General features: G+C 37.8%; 1 protein-coding gene across 1 annotated transcript; it reads right to left on the bottom strand.

The window, feature by feature from the left end:
• Nucleotides 1-326: 326 nt before the first annotated feature.
• Nucleotides 327-21,485, bottom strand: aldoab (aldolase a, fructose-bisphosphate, b). Its single transcript, XM_056246036.1, has 7 exons — nt 21,378-21,485; nt 18,003-18,119; nt 17,649-17,915; nt 17,401-17,561; nt 14,065-14,323; nt 13,080-13,279; nt 327-729 (listed from the first exon to the last, which is right to left on the bottom strand). Exons 2-7 carry the CDS (start codon nt 18,112-18,114, stop codon nt 634-636), a joined length of 1,095 nt encoding a protein of 364 aa, XP_056102011.1. The 5' UTR covers nt 18,115-18,119; nt 21,378-21,485; the 3' UTR covers nt 327-633.
• Nucleotides 21,486-22,971: the final 1,486 nt, after the last annotated feature.

Here is a 22,971-nt window from a genome sequence, read left to right as displayed (position 1 = left end):
ATGAGCATCAAACATAAATAACCCGGCGCCGTATACATGTGGTGTTCGAGGCGCACATACAATACAGACTGCCGACAGTTAAACAGCGCGCGCGCAGCTCTTAAAGGGGCCACACCTTATAGCTTCCATCCTGTACCGGTATACAGGGGGGCATGAGCCATCTATTTACGACAGTACAAGTACTCCACAGCAACTCTAGGGGTCGCTGTTTGACAAAAACGGAATTCTTGCATAGTGTGGCTTTAAACTAATATAAATTGCAACATTCAAAGTTGCTAACATTGATGATATAGAGATCACAAACTTGTGAAGGCAATCAAACTCTATGTGTTGGTAGGTTGGTTCTTTATTCTTTTGCCAAATAAAGAAAATATATTGTGAAAAAGAAAAGAACAGATTCAAAACTGTCAGGGTTGCAGCCACAGAAACAGGACAGAGAAGAATGACAGCATTAAATGGGGGCGGTCTGGAGGATTTTATCTGCTTGGTCAGTTACTATGATACTTATTTTCTTTAACATCATCGTCAAATGACAGTGTAAAAATGACTACAGGAATAACAGCGAGTCAGAGAAATGATTGATCACACTGTGTACGTGACAGAACAGACAGATGATCCAGTGGACGTGTTTCTTTAATAAGCGTGGTTGGCCACATACAGAGACTCTCCCGCTGCAGCTCCGGTGTCTCCTTTGGAGACATATTTACCGATGGATGCTGCGCTGTTGTTCTGTAGAGGAAATCAACACATGAGTTTAGTAAAATACAGGAACAGTGAGCTGCATGTCAGAAATGTTTGCAAATAATGTCACATCGTTCATGCTGAAAGCGAAAATTCAGTGACTCAACTAAATAACAGCCAATCTAAACACATTTGATGTTTAATAGAGTGTAACAGTCGGGTTCCAGAAGTAAAAATCCCATTCATTTTTTCCCAAAGGGGATTCGATTTTTAACACTAACTTATTACCCACTGAGCAAGCGACGTCTGTGGACATACAAAACAGGTTGATATCACGTCCGTCCGTCCAGGCCATAATCTGAACGTCCATTGACATCCAGAATTAGTTGATTAATGACAATGAGAAATTATGTCCAATCTGGCTATAATCTAAACGTCCACTGACAGCCAGAACTAGTTGAGAAAAGACGTTCATACTGGCTATAATCTGGACGTCCGGTGACATCCAATATTAGTCGATGAATGACTTAAAAAAATATGTCCAATCTGGCCATAATCTAAACGTCCACTGACAGCCAGAACTAGTTGAGAAAAGACGTTCATACTGACTATAATCTGGACGTCCGTTGACATCCAGAAATAGTCCATAAATGACGTGAATAAAGATATCCAATCTGGCCATTATCTTAACGTCCACTGACAGCCAGAACTAGTTGAGAAAAGACGTTCATACTGACTATAATCTGGACGTCCGTTGACATCCAGAAATGGTCCATAAATGACGTGAATAAAGATGTCCAATCTGGCCATTATCTAAACGTCCACTGACAGCCAGAACTAGTTGAGAAAAGACATTCATACTGACTATAATCTGGACGTCCGTTGACATCCAGAAATGGTCCATAAATGACGTGAATAAAGATGTCCAATCTGGCCATTATCTAAACGTCCACTGACAGCCAGAACTAGTTGAGAAAAGACGTTCATACTGACTATAATCTGGACGTCCGTTGACATCCAGAAATAGTCCATAAATGACGTGAATAAAGATGTCCAATCTGGCCATTATCTAAACGTCCACTGACAGCCAGAACTAGTTGAGAAAAGACGTTCATACTGACTATAATCTGGACGTCCGTTGACATCCAGAAATGGTCCATAAATGACGTGAATAAAGATGTCCAATCTGGCCATTATCTTAACGTCCACTGACAGCCAGAACTAGTTGAGAAAAGACGTTCATACTGACTATAATCTGGACGTCCGTTGACATCCAGAAATGGTCCATAAATGACGTGAATAAAGATGTCCAATCTGGCCATTATCTAAACGTCCACTGACAGCCAGAACTAGTTGAGAAAAGACGTTCATACTGACTATAATCTGGACGTCCATTGACATCCAGAAACAGTCAATAAATTACGTAAATAAAAGATGTCCAATCTGGCCATTATCTAAACGTCCACTGACAGCCAGAACTAGTTGAGAAAAGACGTTCATACTGACTATAATCTGGACGTCCGTTGACATCCAGAAATAGTCCATAAATGACGTGAATAAAGATGTCCAATCTGGCCATTATCTAAACGTCCACTGACAGCCAGAACTAGTTGAGAAAAGACGTTCATACTGACTATAATCTGGACGTCCGTTGACATCCAGAAATAGTCCATAAATGACGTGAATAAAGATGTCCAATCTGGCCATTATCTAAACGTCCACTGACAGCCAGAACTAGTTGAGAAAAGACGTTCATACTGACTATAATCTGGACGTCCGTTGACATCCAGAAATGGTCCATAAATGACGTGAATAAAGATGTCCAATCTGGCCATTATCTAAACGTCCACTGACAGCCAGAACTAGTTGAGAAAAGACGTTCATACTGACTATAATCTGGACGTCCATTGACATCCAGAAACAGTCAATAAATTACGTAAATAAAAGATGTCCAATCTGGCCATTATCTAAACGTCCACTGACAGCCAGAACTAGTTCAGAACAGATGTTCATACTGCACTGTAAAAAAAATATCCTAATTTTACAGTAAATAACTTCCTATTTTCAACATTGTGGTGGCGTTCATGTGTGTTCAATTCGTAAATACGATCTTTATGACATGTCTTGAATGCATCAATAGCTCTATTTTAGGGACAATCCTTACAAACAATCATTGCTAAAATACATTACAGACTGTCACAGTGAGAAGATCTTTGTCCTTTATCAATGCTAAAGACCTAACCACTGCAGTCAACACCTTGGAGTATCCATGCTGTTAAATAAAAGTCTGTAGACAAGGGTTAAGGTTAGGGTTAACCCCTTAATTTCTAACCCCCGGTTTCACAGACAGGGTTTAGATATAAAGCCAGGATTAGGCCTTAGTTAAATTTGGGCATTCAATTATAGCTTTTAAAAATGTACCTTAGAAGAAAAAAACATTACTGGTGTGCATCTTGAGACAAAACAATGGCACTGACATAAGATATGTCAGTATAGCCTACAAGTTGCTTTCAGGTAATACAGCTCAAACGTGCATTTTAGTCTGGACTACAGGCTTAAAGGAGAACTCCGGCGCAAAATGAACCTCGGGTGTAATAACACATTGGTACAGACTAAATCGTTCCCTGAGATTTGTTTTCATGATAATCGAATGTAAAGAGTTTTATCTCTAAAAACAGTTTAGCTTATAACGCTAGTATGTTGGGCATAGCGTAAGCAAAAAGAGATCGCTAGTTAATACCACCAACAAGGCTCAAATTAGCCCCACACTTACACGGCAGCATAATGAGGGTCCTTACATGCAAACCGAAGCATTGAGAACTTTGTAAGTGTATAGACAGTTTAATAAGAAGATACTTTACACGGACAGTACAGTTAGCGCATACAGACAGGAGCCATCTTGGAAAACAGTCTCGATCAGTCAAACCACGAACACGGTGATACGTGAGCTGAACTGTGACTTGGAATCTCATACGGTCCGTTGTTTCCGGAAGAAAGCACTGAGCGCATAAGAGAAGCACTTAACGCAACAGAGAAAATAAAAAAATAAATATAATTTATCTTATCTTCAATATCTACACGTACTGTTCGCTCACCCTCGTGGTTCGATTGGTCGAGACTGTTTTCCAAGATGGCTCCTGTCTGTTTGCGCTAACTGTACTGTCTGTGTAAAGTATCTTCTTATTAAACTGTCTATACACTTACAAAGTTCTCAATGCTTCGGTTTGCATGTAAGGACACTCATTATGCTGCCGTGTTAGTGTGGGGCTAATTTGAGCCTTGTTAGTGGTATTAACTAGCGATCTCTTTTTGCTTACTCTATGCCAATATACTAGCGTTATAAGCTAAACTGTTTTTAGAGATAAAACTCTTTACATTCGATTATCATGAAAACAAATCTCAGGGAACGATTTAGTCTGTACCAATGTGTTATTACACCCGACCCGAGGTTCATTTTGCACCGGAGTTCTCCTTTAAGCCTTGCCTGTGAAACCCAGGGTATTATGTTGTAACTTAATTATGCCAATGTTAGCAAGTGTTGCGTTGGACAGAGGGATTAACCCTAAACCAACATGTTGTGTAACAGTACCACAAAGCATGTTGACATTTATTAGGCATTAGAGTGTTTCTAAAGGAAAGGTCAAGAATTTGTGAAAGTGCAAAAGGGTCATTATGGGTCACATGAATGTAACTCTAATGTCACCACCATGATACCAATCCATTAGTTTTTCACAAACGTCATACAGAATTGTATATGAATAGATATGCAGTGTTTGCTCTGTTTAATTATACTGTTTGCTCTATTAAATTGCTGTTTATCAGAACAGTGATAAATAAATGTTATATATATATGGTATACAAGTTACTGTTTAATCTTTCATTTTTTATCTTTCATTTTTTATCTTTCATTTTTAATCATGCACTGCAATGAAAACACATTTAAACAATTGATTAAATATAACAGCCAGCCTACAAATACAACTAAATAGCACGTGTATATTTTTTTTCCTATTCTTTCTTTTAAAACATTTCATATTGTCCTGTTATTGTAATGTTTTCACACTATTGGCTGTCTCTCCGAGTAGTTTTGAGCATGATTGGTTATTCTGACTGTCATCCAGGAATCTGGCCAATGACAACTATGCGCGCCTTTACCAGTCAAGTTTGAATACGTCAGTTGAAGTGAGTGGGTGTGTGTGCTGCTGCTCGGGACCTACTTCGGTTTTGTGGCTTTTACATTGTTTAAAACATGGATTATTTTACATCGGACTGCTAAATGTTTATTTTGAGCGAGTTGCGGGATGTAAATGAAGAACAAACAAGGAATATGGACAACAATGGACATATTGCAATCTACGGAAGGTAACGTAAATAACTTTTTATTTTATACAAATTCTAATACATCAAAATATAGTGTATTAAATTGAGAATCTAAACGCGATTAGAGAAATATTGATATTAGTACGGTATTCCAATGTATTAGGCTAATTATGTGCTGAGCTAGCATGTGTATTGTCAGCTAAATTAGTTTATGATAAAAAATAAAATAAAACTCAGCATTGGAGCTTTACAATGAGTGAACTGAGAACATTGTCTCTTTAGACAGAAGAACTCGAACCACACTCCTTTACTCGAGTCTAGAAGAATCTGCAAACTAGGCTTTTAAATTGTTGATCGCGGGATTTAACGTTAAAGTTAGGCCTAACGTTATTGTCTTGGAGCTGGTGAGTCAATTTTGCAAGCTTTTGCAAATGTCTCTGTTAGTAGCCTAAGTAAAAAGTTAAAACAAATAGCTAATATTGCTGTGTGTGTTTCCTTCATGATCCAGGCATTTTGGGAGTAACGTTAAATATTATCCAGCCACACGATCTTCAGATGGTGAGTATTGTCATAAAATACACGTGAAATAGAGGCAGAACATGGACACTCTGCTCAAAGGCACACTGGTTCAAACCCTCCAGACAATGTTTTATCTTCTATCTTCTTGAGTTTATACAGGCCTAGCTGACCCAAAAATAAATGTCTAACTTACTTTTGTGAAACACAAGAATGTTGGGAATAAAACAACTGTATGAGAAAAACAAAAACAAATAAGGCATTTCTCAAGATATCTTAATTATGGTTCTACATAAGAAACTCATACAGTTTCAACATGAGGGTAAGTAGGCTAAATAATGAGAGAACTTTTCTTTTTTTTTGGATGACCTGTTCTTTTAAGGACATTTGCTAAATTAACCGGTTTTTATTATAGTAAAGGTGTAGAAACCATGTTTTTTTATGGTGGATTGATTACAATAATTTATTACCATTTGGTTAGTGTCACAAAACATTGTTAATTTTAGTAAGGGTTCTCCAGATTTATATAACACATAACCTGTATAATTTATTTAAGGAACACATTCAAAATGGTCCTATGTCACCCAGATCAATAATCTATTAACGCACTTTTTAACTTTTTTTTTTTTAGATCAAGCATTGGAACAATGTTTACGGAGCAGAACAGGCACCAACAGAGAAACAAGTCCATCACTAGTAAGTATCCATTGCAGTATCTAAAACCGTAGTCAATTTTAAAGGCACAGTGCACTCCAAAATAAAAAAAAATCTCTTTTTTCCCGTGCCATTCCAGATGTATAGACTTTCTTTCCACAAAGATTTTTTGAAAAATTATCCATTATTGTAAGCCAATATAATGCAAGTGCATGCACCAGAAACTTCATACAGTACAGCCTGCTGTGTTGTTCACACAAGATGTTTTCTGCATTTATCATGTGAGCTTTACAATGCTCTTGGACTTTTTCGACCTTCCGCATTTTGGTGTCTATTCACTTGCAGTATTTAACACAAACACAAGAGATGGATAATTTTTCTAAAAGTCTAGTTTATTTTTTCTAAAATGTGTTCATCTGAAGAAAGAAAATCACATACCCTTTCGGACGGCATAAGGTAGAGAAAATAAAGGGGGTATCAGTTTACTCTCCTTTAGCTACTATTTATAAACCTTACATGTGATTTAATAAATTTACAATTAAAGGGGTGTTCCAAGCAAACAGCTATGTGTGTTTATATTAGGGGTGTACGATTCAGAAAATGTCACGATTCCGATTTTTAGGCTCAAGATTCGATTCAATAGCGATTTTCGATGCAAAAACGATTCTCGATTTAAAAAAACGATTCACAGTATGTAAATGTAGTTACTTTTCCTATGTAGGTATTAGGGATGTGCATCTCCATAACTGAGGCCGATGCGATACGCATGTCGATGCATAGCCAACGATACGATACATTAAAGATAGGCTACATATAAGCAGCTACCGATGCAATGCGATTCACTATTATTACGATGCGGTGCGATTTGATTTCAACTCAACGCGATGCGATGTAATACGATGCAATGGAGAAAAATATGATGCTATGCAATTCAATATTCAATTCTTTTATTTATTTTGTTCATATTTTGTGCCATCTGACTTTTAACGCATGGCTCTTTCACATACAAAAGATTTGGTTTTCAAAACAAAAAAAACATAGCGTTGCGACGTTCGTCTGTTATAGGACAACTTAGTTTGAATAAACGAGCAGACACTGCTACTTGCTCTACATTTATTTAGAATTAACAGCCAGACAACTAGCAGTGACTTGAGCTTTCCATTAAATGAATCACACACAGTAAACAAATCCTTAAAGACCCACTCCGATGAAAATAATGTTTTTCTAGGTGTTAACATGTTCTTGTGGCATTTTTCTGATGTTAGAGGACATATCTTGAGAAAAATAAGCTCAAAGTTGTATTTCTGAGTATTTCTACATTCAAATGGCTGTGAATCAGTAGCAGACGCTAAAATGCCGGCTAAAATAGACTGGAGTTGTGACGTAGTAACTGCACTGGGCGTCTCCACACGCGATGTCTTGGAGTGAAATAATGATTGGTGATCGGTGATAACTTTGATTAACTTCGGATAATAATAATTAACGTGTATATAATACTGTTGCCCCACCGGTGTTGGGGTGTAAGCTAGCAGGAGAGACAGAGCTCTCAGCAACGGGCAGGGGGAGGGTCGTCTCCGTGCCAACGGCTCCGCCCACAACGCAGAGGCGAATTGCTACTGCCGCTCTGCTGAAGCGAAGTCCCAGAATACGGCACAGGTTTTGTGATTTTGGCTAAAAATGGCATAATCATAATTTAAAGACCACTGGGAATGTTTAAAAATAGCTCAAAATATGATCGGAGTGGGACTTTAACAAAAAAAAATCAAACAGGCCTATTCTGGTGGGTGCGGTGATGCGGTGGTGTAACATGTAAGGCTGGTGCTGCCAATAAGCACCTAAAATCTGTCACAAAGAACCGGCAAAAGTAATGATTATGAATATGTAAAATATAGCAATGAGATATTTTAATTGTTTATTAATAAACAAGTGTTTTCTTTGCCAGTGTCGGCTACAAAGATGAAGTTGACGATGCTGACTCACGATCTTCGCAGTAGTCAACGCGCCAGAGAGAAATACACAATTCATACGGATTATCTGCTTATTACATAAGCAGAGAGCAGTCTGTAGTCTGTTTTCTTACGTTTTGAATTGTTCTGTTTAAAAGTAGACCTGTCTGTGAGGCAAGTAGGCTACCTTATATGCTGAGTTTCGGTTCATTTATGAGACGAGCTCCAGTTCACGCGCCGGCGCCTCCGTGTTTATCGTCTGCTATATTTACTTCTTATTTATTAAATCCAGGCAATTGGTTGATGAAACATTGATTAAAATTAACATACAATTAATACAAAACTAAATGCACTTTAAAGAAAGGTTTTGTGCTTTCTGTTTGGTGTGTCTGTGAAATTTTTAAAGCATCTTTTAGTGCCGCGTTCAGAGCGCTCATGTCCGTAACATTGTTTTTTCCTCATAAATGCAAACACAAATTTTTTTTTTACAAATTTTTTTGTTCTGTGGAGACTACAGTTAGGCCTACTCATAATTTGTATTCTGAATACGTAACGCTGGTATATGTATTCCGTTACTCCCCAACACTGATATTAGTATAACCTTATCTGCAATATATTTTAATAACACGGTTTTGGCGGTTATAGAGTTCTAATGACGGTGTTCAACTATAACCATCGGTCTCACGGTTATATAATAACCGTCACACCCCTAGTTTTAACATAAACAATAATAAAAATAAAAAACCTTTCACAAACAGGTCTTTGATAACTCTATTCAAATGTAAATAAATATATATGTTAGGGGTGTGACGGTTCACAAAATTCACGGTTCGGTACGTTTTTGATACAGCAAAAAGAAAGAAAAGCCAGAGAAATTTCCTTGATTTAATTTTTTTAATAATTTTTCATCAAAGTATGATAATTTTTTACTTTGAGCAGTGATGGAGCTACACTTGACTCTTCTTAGGAGCATATAAAACAAAAACAGCTCCTTGCTCCTTGAAAAAAATTAATTGTAATATTGTAGTAGTTATAAACAAAGGTTTATTTTATTTCAGATTAACATTTGAGGGCAGCAATTTTATTCATAATGTCGAAATAAAACCGACGTAACGTTACTTGAAAGCATTATAGCCTACTATTCCTGCCAAACTTCCATGGTTACAGTTAGTAGTGTTACTACAGTAAATCCATGGTGAATGTTGCTGATCTGTGGGCACTGGATAGTTCATTCATGGCACAATGTTTATTCCTGTTTTCCACGTCAGCGCTGTTTGATCCGTTAATAACGGAGAAATGTGAATGTTTCTCACTAGATCTCGCTGCGATATTGTTACTTCAGTGGCAAATTCAACTGCTTTCTTTACTGGATCTCTTAGTGCTGTGTAGTAACAGTGTCGCTTGATCAAGACGCTGGATTGGTCCAAACTGATAAACGATCCGTCAACCACACAATAACGAGTAGCGCAGCTGCAGTTTCGTTCCGCTTACATTACGTTTGCTATTTGATGTTGGGCAATGTTGTGGTCGCGGCAGCGTCTCTTACATTATGAGCACGCTTGCCACGCCCCTACATTTTAAATAACGAAATTTTGGTCAGCAGGAAAAATGGTCCAACAAACCGTTCGGTTTGTAATGCACACTGAACCGAAAGCCTCGTACCGAACGGTTCAATACGAATACGAATATATATATGTATATGTGTGTGTGTATATATATGTATGTGTGTGTGGAATGCTTTATATCAGGCTTGATGTAATTTTACTTGATTTGTGATTTAATAACTGTTTCATTTCATTGATTCGAGTACTAAAATTTTCTATGCATCTCTGCTGCAAGCTAAACCACAACAGTGGCGTTTGTATTTATTTATTTTACATGTGTATTTTTTTGCTTTGATTGTAGCTGCTGTCATGAAATGGGACCCAGCTGCAACAGAGGCCCAAATAAAGTCTGCAGCCGATCATCTGAAACATGCCCCCGGGAGAGTCGGGGCTTGCCGCTATAAATGAAGCTTGTGAAGCTTATAGCAGCCACATTTTGTTAATTGATATGTTATACTGTTTTAACAACATTTTATAGATTATTTAAAGGGAAATTGTGTTAATTTATAACTTTACTGTTCTGGCTTTTAAGTTTTGGTCCAGTAGAACAAAATAGTAATAAAATATATATTTTGAGATTTAAATAGTTGATTTCTTGGAGTGATCAGTTTGGTTTACAGGCAAATGGTAAGCAGTTTATTACAATTATATTGATAAGATATACAAATGCAAGACTTGTATATACACTACACAGTTCCCGTATTCAATTGAGTATTCAATATTATCAAAATTCTTTCAAATCTTATTTAGGTCTATGGTCTGTGTGTCTGCAGTTTCATGACACGACAACCATTAACAATGAGTAACTGGGTTTTTCTCAGTGAGAACTAACTCACTGCCACTGTTTTGAAGTAAAGATTTTTTAAAGTTGGATCCTTGCAAAATGCACAAATGAGATTTCCGTTTCAATATGGGTCTTTAACAGTCTTCTTTGACATTTATACTACAGAAAACGTGACTAATACAACTTTTATTCTGGCTGCCTTTAGATGTCTAACAATTACGTCTGTAGCATGTCTTTAATTGACGTCTAAACAATGTCCAAAAAAAATTTATAAAAAACGTTCATTCTGGCTCCTGTGAGGACGTCTTCTGGATGTCTAACAATTACGTCTGTAGCACGTCTTTAATTTACGTCTAAACAATGTCCTGAAAAGACGTATAAAAACCTTTCATTCTGGCTCCTGTGAAGACGTCTTCTGGATGTCTAACAATTACGTCTGTAGCACGTCTTTAATTTACGTCTAAACAACGTCCAGAAAAGACGTATAAAAACCTTTCATTCTGGCTCCTGTGAAGACGTCTTCTGGATGTCTAACAATTACGTCTGTAGCACGTCTTTAATTTACGTCTATACAATGTCCAGAAAAGACGTATAAAAAACTTTCATTCTGGCTCCTGTGAGGACGTCTTCTGGATGTTTAAAAATTACGTCTGTAGCACGTCTTTAATTTACGTCTATACAACGTCCTGAAAAGACGTATAAAAAACTTTCATTCTGGCTCCTGTGAGGACGTCTTCTGGATGTCTAACAATTACGTCTGTAGCACGTCTTTAATTTACGTCTAAACAACGTCCAGAAAAGACGTATAAAAAACTTTCATTCTGGCTCCTGTGAAGACGTCTTCTGGATGTCTAACAATTACGTCTGTAGCACGTCTTTAATTGACGTCTAAACAACGTCCTGAAAAGACGTATAAAAAACTTTCATTCTGGCTCCTGTGAGGACGTCTTTTGGATGTCTAACAATTACGTCTTTTAGACGTATTATAGACGACTGTTTGCTCGCTGGGTAACGGTCCCTATTAGGCTATTTTAAAGGCTCCTAATTTTGTTTTGCAGGTCTCCTACAATAGGTTTACATTCATCCAAGGTCAAAAAACACTTTCATTTTCTCATACTATACATTGCTGGATCACCTCTTTTCTCACAGTGTCTGAAACGGTTCGATAAAGGATTAAGTCTCTCTTAACCCCTCCTTTCCGAGAGCCTACTCTGCTCTGATTGATCAGATGGCCCAGTCAATTGTGATTGTTCTAATGCTTACAACTTGTGTCGGGAAATAAACATATCATCGCTTATATTCCTGTGCGAGTCCTCATCCTTAGTGGATTTGCTTTCGCAGGAAAGAACCAACATGAACCAAACTATTCCAGTCTCATCTACAACTACAGCGTTTGATGGCGGCGGGTCAAAGTAAACATCATTTGCGGGCAGCCAATGAAGACCATAGGCTGGCATTATGCACTTTTTTTGTTCCATCATGTAGGTTTGTGCAGAAATCAAGTCTGGAATTAGTGACGATTGGTTTCAGGCAGTTTAGAATCGGTTCTTTCTTTTGTGAGACAGTAAATCCAGTTATCATGTACTTTGATCTTTGAAACTTAGCAGAGCTTTTAACTTCACAAAAAGCTATATTACACAATATATTGAAGGTAATATCTGAAAAAGCATAATAGGGGCTCTTTAAAAACCAAATAACTGTGACCTACAAAGTTGTTAATTGATGGTATATGGTTTTGTTGAAGCCATCAAACCACATTATTTCAATAGGTAAATAATCATGTTTGACAGTAGAATTTCTGGAGAAAAACCACATTACCCATGATTCTGCAAAATCTCCACCAATCGAAATCACCAACAAATCATGCCAAAAGAACACTTTAGTGCCAGTCTACATCCATGAAGCACTCTGAATTAATGAAGTTAGTCTTCATATGACCTCAAACTACTTAAATCCATGCATTAAACGGAAGTTGCGGTAATATTTTCTTCCCTATTGGGACGTACAGTATATCCAAGTGAATCGACTTTTTGAACAAGAAAAAATTTAGTGTATCTCTAGATAATCAACATCTTTAAATCAATACTTTTATATTTCTCAATCGTTCTTTTTCTTTATAATGGTTCATACTCCATACCTTTTTGCTTCTAATCAAAGTTTGTAATGTTGTGATTCACCTCGTAACTGGTTGGTTTTGTTCATGTCTTTGTTCACTCTCTTAAAATGCCTATGAGAAAAATGAACGGGGAAAACCCTTCCAGATCTAAGGCAGCTGAAAAAGCGGGCAGCTCTCGATACAGTGGGATTTTTAAACCAAACGGTTGGGTTTGTCTATATTTGAACCAAACAACAAAACAACCCTGCATTTTTTAGAGTGTACGGTGATTAATAATGACATTATGTAGAGTGTGGTTCCAACTGTAGGTGGGGATATTTGACAGCTGCTATTAGTGGTGTGTCATACTTTACTATGCAATGGGGCCTAAACATGCACAAACCTCAAATCATTTATAGTAAGAGGAACTGCAACACTGATCATAACTGTTAAGTGGAATTGTAAGGTTGTTTACGCACTAAGGCTCTTTTGACAAATTCCTCCTGGCAGGCCTTGCCATTCTCCTTCTTGCCCCCCCAGGCTTTGAGCGCGGAGGCTTGCAGGGCACGGCCATAAGAGAAAGTGAGGGCCCAGGGTTTGTTCAGGGGACACTGGTTCATGGCGCTCAGATTGATTGAGGCCTCCTCCTCACTCTGGCCTCCGGACAGGAAGGTGATGCCTTTCAAGGAAGAAGATAATAAAGGTTTTAGTTGTGCCTCCTTGTTTCGCAAAAAATGGATACTTCAGATAGAAATGAATTAACTAGTAATTGAATTGTGGCATGTTTTGTGGTATCATGCAAATATCATATCGCTGGCTAAGAGAATCAGTGTCAGAACATGTTCAATTTACACCAGTCACATTTAATTCAATTTGCATTCAATTTATAGTAGCCTACATGAGTTGGAATTCCAGATATAGGGCCCTATTTTAACGATCCAAGTGCATGGTCTAAAACGCACAGAGCTAGTGCAGTTAGTGCGTGTCCGAATCCACTTTTGCTATAGTTTAACGACGGGAAAAATGGTTGGCGCACCCGGCGCATGGTCTAAAAGGGTTGTCCATATTCTCTTAATGAGTAATGGGTGTGTTGTGGCGCACATTACTAACGCACTCTTTAAATTAAAAAAATATATATTGCGCCATTGACTTTAGACCAGGTTTTGGTTGGTCAATGGCACAGTTTATTTCAGTTGCCTCAAAATAGCAACGCGTCAACAATGCGCCTGAACAAGCCTCGTTTTCAGACCAGCGGTCCATGGGCGCACAAATGGGCGCAAATGCATTTGCTATTTAAACAACGTGGCGCAGGACATGAAAATTATAACTGCGTCAGGCTGAAACTAGCAAAAAACACTTGCGCCTGGCGCTGCATTGCACCGGGTGTATGATAGGGCCCATAGTGTATGTTTTAATAAGACGATGAGCTGTATCAGTGTGTGTTTGCGGGGGTGTTCGACTCACCGGGAACTGCAGGGGGAACTGTGCGACGCAGGGCGGTGACGGTTGCCATGGCAATTTCCTGAGGGGCGTACTTGTGGGAGCAAGAGTGACCAGCGGTCACCATGTTGGGTTTTAGCAGCGTTCCCTCCAGGTACACGTGGTGGTCTGACAGAGCCTTGTACATTGCTGCCAGAACCTTCTCTGTCACATACTGGCATCTCTTCAAGTCGTGGTCACCATCAGGCAGGATCTCAGGCTCCACAATGGGCACGATACCATGCTGACAGAGACAACAGCAATGAATATTAATAAATCGTGAGATACCTTGTGCATATGAGTACTTCTTTTACAATTCTTAAGGGTCACAGACAGAAGGGAATTTTTTTAATTTTAATCGCAATGAAATAAAATGAAATAAATATAGTCTTGAAAAAATAAATAAAAAAGGACTGTATTGATTGTTTACATCAACAAAAGGTGCATTCAGTAGTTTGGTGATAATTAAAATTGTAGTCTGTTATTTTTTAAGTCATCTGAATGTTCTATATACTCACATGAGATAAAGACTTCTCATAATAGTTTTCTATAAAATGTGTTTTAATTTTATATGGTGTGAAACATGAACTAACCAAACGGTAACACTTTACTTGAAGGGGTGTACATAAGACTGACATGACACCTTCATAACCATGACATGACATATGTCATGAATATGAAGTAGGGTTTATGCATGTTTATGACAACTGTCATTAAGTGTCTTTCGCTCAATAATGACATTTTGAATGCAAATATGACATTGTTTAAGATGTCTTTGTTATGACATCTTGACATAAACCATAACATCATAACCTGTCAGTGTCTTTGTCATGACAACTTGACATTAAATTAAGTTAAACTGTCATGTGGTTGGTTTTGACATTGGCTGTCATAAGGCCATTATAACTGTGTCATGAATATTTTTCGTGACCTCAACTACAGTGGTACAAATTGAATTTGTCATTAAACAGTTATAATGGCTTCATGACAGCCAATGTCAAAACCAACCACCTGACAGTTTAATGTAATGTTAACCAATAAAGCTAAGTGGTTTCTTAAGTTTGATAGTTAATCTGCTATGTCATGTTTATGACAGGTTGTGTTGTCTTAGTAATGTCAAGTTGTCATGACAAAGACACTGACAGGTTATGATGTATTGGTTTGATGTAACAAAGACATCTCAAACAATGTCATATTTGCATTAAAAATGTCATAATTGAGCGAATGACACTTAATGACAGTTGTCACAAACATGCATAAAACTTCCTTCATATTCATAACATGTGTCATGTCATGATTATGAAGGTGTCATGTTAGTCTTATGCACACCCCTTCAAGTAAAGTGTTACCAAACAGACTCACCAACAGCAGTTATATGGAGCAAAGTGAAACTGAACAATGAAACACAAGGGCTATTTTTATACACAAATGCTGCATTCCTGTTCGCCTACTGCAACCGGATCTGGGCCGGTACTATGTTGTTGTCTTGGAAACCATTATAAAGAAAATTACGGTGGCCGAGAGAGCTCAACGCGCTGCAACTGAAGAAAACGCATGCAAATAGAAGAAAACACATGCAAATAGAAAACAACGCGTGCAAATAAAAAAAAAAACACATGCAAATAAAATAAAACGCATGCAAATAGAAAAAAACGCATGCAAATAGAAAAAAATGCGTGCAAATAAAAAAAAACACCTGCAAATTAAGAAAACATCAACATCAGTTTCACAACACACGTGTGCTCCAAATACTCACAACACCACCAATTACATAAACGCGCTGCAAATAACACAGAGCACAACGGAAACGTTTCCAGGGGAACCAAATAAGTGACGAACCGGCTGGGACGTGCCGGCATAGATATCCATAAATCTATGCGTGCTGGTGCTTACAGCTTAAAATTATACTTTATTTATTTGTTAATTTATTTGTTTGTGCAAAACATACAGAGATTACATTTTTTATGACATACAACTTGTATACAATGTACAAAATGTATTAACAATATGTTCAATGTCATCAGAATACAAATGAGAAAAGAACAATGAGCTGGAAACTAAAATAAATAAATAAAGAAGATAAAGAAGAAAAACATGAAGGAAAGATATTTATCTATACATCAGTTACACTGTTCAAATTGTTTCATGTTATTACATTTTCAAAATTTTAAAGTTGAGACACAGATATATAACGCATATTTTAAAAGCTTTTTTTTGTAAACTAAAAATAAAAATGTATTTGCATCCGTTATGTTAACAGCATCAGATTTCTGTCGTAAGACCAGCTGATGGACACCGTGCTGCGTTGTCATGGGAACATCCCACGTTGTCTTTAGTTGCTCCCTTCATCAAGTGCGTTCCACACGGCTGCCTAACAGCACACTAGAGCCTTGCTCACTCCAAAAGGGCTCTGCAATCTGCCCTTCGAAGGGAGTATGGCATAGGGAAGCTCACGAGCAATAAGCACGTCTCAGCCGGGTTCATCACTTATTTGGTTCCCCTGGAATTTGGAAACATTTCCGTTGTGGTCTGTGTTATTTGCAGCGCGTTTTCTGTATTTGGTTGTGTTGTGAACTTTTGCAGCGCGTTTCCTTATTTGGAGCACACGTGTGTTGTGAAACTGATGAAAATGTTTTTTTTAATTTGCTGGTGTTTTTTTTCTATTTGCACACGTGTTTTTCTATTTGCATGTGTTTTTTTCTATTTGCATGCGTTTTTTTTTCTATTTGCACGCGTTTTTCTCTATTTGCATGTGTTTGCTTCAGTTGCAGCGCGTTGAGCTGTCTCGGCCACCGTAGTAGAAAATGCTTAAAGGACAAAATTAATTAATAAAACATACTGTGTACATGCAAGCAGATAAACCCAGATTATGAACGCAACACACAAATTTTCATGTTAAGTGTTTTGTTTTCCAATAAAAAAAACAATTGAAAAAAAATTCCTTACAAAATTTAGGACATTTAGCCCAATTGGGCTCATCTGCTTGCGTGTATATAGAAATGTATAACATCAATAAGGTGTATATTTTATTTCATCTTTTAATATCACTATCAGTCACATGAAGTGCTTTTCAAATGAAGTGTGTTAGAATGTTTTTAGTAATGGAAATACTGCGGCATCCCTGTATATGGAACAAAAGTGCTTGCAGTTTGTTCACATATCTTTGTTTTTCTTTTGAGTGGTGGATTGAAACAGAAAGAAAATTGACAGCAGTGCTGCAGCTCTTTGGATGTTTCGCGCACCAGTTACGGGACTGAAAACTATGAATTGTGTTATGTCGTACTTGATGATCAAAGCAAAAGTGGTTGTAAAGTGTCTTACCATCTGGCAGATGCTGGCGTAGCGGGCGAGCACATTGGCATTCTCAATAATGGCAAGACGGGAGGGAGTAGTGGGAGTGATCTTCAACACGCAACGCCATTTAGCAAAGTCAGCACCATCTTTTTTATACTGCGCGCAACGCTCATACAGCCCATCCAGACCTGAGATGGACATTAATATTAAAGTGTGAACATTAGTGAAGAGAGAGAATAAAATGAATAAATTAAAGTTAAAAAGAGTGAGGTTACCCTGTGTGGTTGTCTCTCCGTTGGTGCCGGCCAGAGGTACAACACCCTTGTCCACCTTGATTCCTACCACCATTCCTCTCTCTTTAATCAACTCAGAGAAAAGCTTGCCATCATCAGTCTTCTGATAGAGAGTCTCATGGAAAAGGATGACTCCACCGATGCAGGGCTTGATGCGGTCGTCAGCAGTGAAAAGCAATTGACGGTACAACCTTCTGTTCTCCTCGGTGTTCTCAGCGTTGATGCTCTGGAAGCGCTTTGCAACACTGCCTGGAAAAAAGAAAGCCACGAAATAAAGTAAGAACTCCTCATTTGGGTAAACTATCATTTTGGAAGCATTTTGAGTCTAAAGTGTACCTGTGGACTCATCAGCTGCAAGAATTCCCTTGCCGGGAGCAACGATCCTCTGAGCAATATCGCTCAGCTCTTTCTTCTGATCAGGGCTCAGGAATGGATACGCGTGAGGCATCTTTACTGAAAGGGGGAAGGTGAAATCAGATACAAAGTTCATAGCCAAATAAAAAGTGCTGTATTAGGACTGTACTACACTGATGGAATCAGTCGGTAATGTTGTGGAACTTTAAAAGTAAAATACTAATTTCTGCATTATCAAATGGATGGTTGTTTTCAAACAGGTTTCCTGAACATCTGCCAATGGTTGTTCAAACAGATCATTTCACCCAAGATTCACTTCATTAGTTGAGTCATGTGGGGCTAAAAAAAATAGCCTATTTGTAGACCTCAGCAGTCATGATGTATTTTTGTAGGCCAACCCTGAAGTTAGCGACAAAAAACAAATAGATTTTTCCATTGGCTTTTGGGTTATCACAGAAAATAAGTTCCATGACAAATAAAAGTTTATGATTCATACATGTGTTGTTCATCAAGATAATCTGCACAAATGCACACACCTTTGAAGCCTAAATACAGTCACCAGAAGTAAAAAGTTAAAGTTAAACAAACTACACAAACTTTAACCAAGCTGGAGTCCACATTCAGCCCATTAAAGTGGCCACTCTGACCAATGACGTAGCCCAGATAAAACCCATGAGTGTGGCCCATGGACATGTTGGCTGGGTACTAATGACTCAAAGCGATGTTGTGATGAGGAAGTTGAACTATATTTTAAACTAAATACAGGATATTTTTTTCTCACAGATATATAAAAAATGTCCGCTATTGTCAGAGTTGCTTTTCTCTTTCCTCTAACAGTTCTGCTTTTTTTTTTATGTATAGGGAAGTATTGTGACGATACGCTTAACTCGCTCTACTCCATCTTTCTTTTCTTTCCTCACAACGACTGTCACTTGCTTTCTCTTTCTGTCTCCCTCAAGAGTTATATGAGTGTAAAGCCTTGCTCGAGGAGGCCTAGTCTCATTGTTGACCTTTATGTGGAGTATGTGGGACAAGCTCTTTTGCTGTCACCCCCTCCATCCTATCTCTGCCATTTTTGACACTACTGCCTAACAGTTCAGACTATATATAAACTAGCAATACCAGCTGCACTGGTGCTGACCAGCTGCTCTTGCATGAGAGTGACTGCAAATAAGATAAAAAAAAAAAAGTATCTAACACAATTTGTTGTCTTTTGTTTAATTGAAGCCTGGAGTTCATTCAAATCATATTACCAAAACAAACAAACAAACAAACAAACAAACAAACAAACAAACAAACAAACAAACAATCAAGCAAGCAAACAAACAAACAAACTACACTGCATGCCTCCATAGAGTAATTGATTACTTCTAAGTAACCCTCAGAGACCCAAGCATTGATATCGATGATATATTATTCTATTTTTAAATGGTTAAAATAAAACACAGAATGTGAAATAATATTATATATTACATTAAATCTACTCCTACTAGTGCTGTCAATCGATTAAAGAAAATAACTAATCTATCGTCAAATTTTCTGTAATTAATTGCTATTAATTCTGTAATTAATTAATCACGCATATCATTAAAGTTTTTAATATATTTTTATGTTGTAATAATTTCACAGTTAATCTACAAATTAATGTAGAAACAACATATTTATAAAAACAACATAAAGACAGTATATTTTAAATATTTTATCTAACAGATAGGAAATATATATATAAAAATAAAGTTATCAAACACTTCACTTAACTGTGTAATAATTTAAATATGGATTAATCCTTATCAGTCAAGAGCAGTGAGTGATTTTCTCTTCGTCTGTCGTTGTTTGATTAACATTAATGACAGACAGCAGGTTTATTAGGCTTCTGTCACTTTACGAACTGAAGCACATGACAAGGATCCGACACACTTCCGATGTCCTCGCAACTCTTTACGGTCATTTAAGACTTTATTTAACTAATTTAAGAGGATACTCGACAAACTGGGCATTTTGGCATACTTTTGTGCAATTTTGTCCATTCAAGCACGAAAGAGAACTCAATACGGCTGGTGTGCTGTCTGGAGTGGTTTTCTGTGTGCATGAGTCCTGTGTGTGTCTGTCACATGGACAGGAGATTCACACAGACAGTGTGCCAGTACAGATTTAAGCTTTTTTTTTTGCGTCTTATCGCGCATGAATGGTTTAATAGGAGTTGAATGAATGATAGCGTGATCACACACCGTAGCGCAGCCAAAGGATGACGAAAAAAAAAAAAGATGCTGTGTTAATTGCATTCATATTAATAGCATGAGTAAACGAGTTTATTTTGGTCTTCCATATTCCATATTTAAAGGCCTACAGTACAGTTGACCTTTATAACAGCAGGCTGAAGGATGCAGGCCAGATCAGTCTTCTGACACTTTATTAGACTATTTTGAATCATTCCTAATAACATTACATATATTTAAATATCTAATTATGTCTATTTAAAATCTATATTAAAATTAAAATCCCATATTTAGATGGAGATTTTTATATATATATATATATACATACATATACAGTATATGGCAATATCCCATTATAAGGAATATTGCCATTTTTGTCATTAAACGTGAATCATGTTTGATCTAAAACAGTCAGAATTGACTATATTGCAGGCAGATTCAAATTGTACATATTTTCCAACTGAAAATTATGTATTCCTAAAAATATTAGAAAAATCAATAGTTTAATTGCTTTAAACCAGTGTTAAGTATAGATCTTGCACCAAAAGTCACACATAAAACGCCTTTAGATATGTAGTCAGCCTTTTGCAATATTTAGCACTAGTGCATGATAACATATATTATAGTTGATATGGTAAGATGCTTTGTTGCAGTTATGATGTCACTTTAGACATCACTATAAGACAACTACTATAAGTAACTTTGCAAATACATGTCAACTAACTTTCATTAGAGTATCACTAGATTGTTAGTAGACCGATAGGGTTCAGGTTAGAATAAGTTGACGGTCTTGCAAAGCTACAGATATTAGCAGATATTAAGCAGACAGTCTACTAATACTTTAATGACTGCTAGTTGACATGTAGTTGCAAAGCAACTTATAGTTAGTAGAATGTAGACCATCTAAATAAAGTGTTACCAAAAAGGTTCTGTCTGTTTTCAAAGTAAACGTTTTGTAATCAGGAAGGACATGAACATAACTCCAGCTTCCTCCAGCTCTTACAAGTGTTTTGCACTGATAAAGCCGCCACAGTGTCCTGTTATTGTTCTCTTAATAACTACTAATTAGAACTGTGTTAGACTTTAATCTCAATGTCTTCTCAAGACAGAATTTAGATGTGCTTTAAAATAATATTCTTACCTCTCTTGCTGAAAGGAGAACAGACAAAATGGAGCGGCCCTTGAAGCGAGGGAGAGAGAAAGAGAGAGGAGAAGAAAAAAGACCTGGCTCAGACCACGGCCAACCAACTGCATGAGACTGTATTTATCCAGCATTATGACCCCTCACATTCAGCTGTCCTGCTAAAAATAGCTCCATCCTGACACTGGAGAAGAGTGGCAACATTCCCAAGCATGAAAGAAAGCGAGGGAGACAGATAAAAGAGAGGGGAATGAAGTGTGTGTAGGGTAAAAAGACTTACAGTTGAGTGTGTTGTGGAAAAAGGCTGCAGGGAGACATCTAAAGAGGGACAGATATGAAGAAGTTGGCTAATACAAACAAGTGTCAGAATCTACAGCATGCACTTTTGTTGGAAACTTAATCTGACAATAGCAGCATGTCGACCCTTGACCTTTCAGTGGCTTTTGGACAGCTGCAGGTCAGAGCAGTGGAGTAGGTTGACCCTGGCTGAGGCTCTGGATCTTTTGTCAGTAGCCTGATTTTTTTTTGTAATGAAAAGTTATTTTCAAATGTGATAGAGCCAGATATGTTCACAAGTCATTTTTTGGAAGTCCAAGTCAAGTCTCAAGTCTTTGAGCTCGAGTCCAAGTCAAGTCTCAAGTCTTTGAGGGGAAAGTTCAAGTCAAGTCTCAAGTCTTTTGCCACGAGTCCAAGTCAAGTCTCAAGTCTCTCTTGCCATCTGATCTGTCCCCTGCTGAGAGACACGAATTTGGAAAGTGCTGAGAGACACGGAAAAATGTGAAAATCGTGTCCGTGTACACGAATCAATAGATTTTAATTTCGTGACTATTTCACGAACTGCCGTGAGTGTGTTGCGACATCGGATTGAGAATGAGAATGTGACGTCACGCGCATTGCATTGTGGGAAGGCGTCGCCATCTTGGAAGGATACGCTATCCGTTGTCATGGTTACTTCAACAGTGAGACCGAGAGAAATAGCGACAGAGAGAGAGAGAGCAGCTTGATATTTGTTTGCATTTTTGCGATAAGGCCCAGTTTCTTGGGAATAAATGAAGAAGGGGGAAGCAAAAGGAAAGCGGCTCTATCGGGAGAGACTAAATAACAACACCAAGCAGCGTTATTTAGAGAAACTACTTGACATCAACAACATGGACCCGTACGACCTGCTACAGAATGGACGAAAGACCCAAAGCACCACCACCATCAATTACCTGGTTTATGGTATCAGTGCCTAACGTTACTGCCTACACAATAGAAAGAGTTCAGAAGCTTTAAGTCATTAGGAGCTTATGAACAATTCTGCTGCGGCTGGGTACAAGACTTAGAAACTCCCAAACCTGTAACGTTAAGCTGCGAGAGTTCAGTCATACTTGATATTTCAGGCCTCATTCATATGTGGAAATAAATCTGATATGAATCAGATACGTGCATTTGCACCTGTGCGACCACGTGCGACACCGCTGATCCTGGAGGCCACGATGGAGCCGCAGTGACGATGGAGCCATAAGTGGGGAGACACAGAGCGCAGCAGACGACTTGCAAGTTTATGGTGCAGGCGAGGCGACATCTGACTGCGGTGGAGCGGGAGGATCGA

This window comes from Rhinichthys klamathensis, unplaced genomic scaffold (assembly GCF_029890125.1).
Source record: "Rhinichthys klamathensis goyatoka isolate OS25496 unplaced genomic scaffold, OSU_Roscu_1.1 h1tg000035l_1, whole genome shotgun sequence".
Lineage (NCBI taxonomy): Eukaryota > Metazoa > Chordata > Actinopteri > Cypriniformes > Leuciscidae > Rhinichthys > Rhinichthys klamathensis.
This window is presented reverse-complemented; position numbering and strand designations above follow the sequence as displayed.

Coding starts and splice junctions, on each gene's coding strand:
- aldoab (XM_056246036.1), bottom strand. CDS start 18,114: ATGCCTCACGCGTATCCATTCCTGAGCCCTGATCAGAAGAAAGAGCTG. Junction 17,916..18,002: donor TGCAGCTGATGAGTCCACAG/GTACACTTTAGA, acceptor TCTTTTTTCCAG/GCAGTGTTGCAAAGCGCTTC. Junction 730..13,079: donor AATTTGTCAAAAGAGCCTTA/GTGCGTAAACAA, acceptor TTTCCTCTACAG/AACAACAGCGCAGCATCCAT.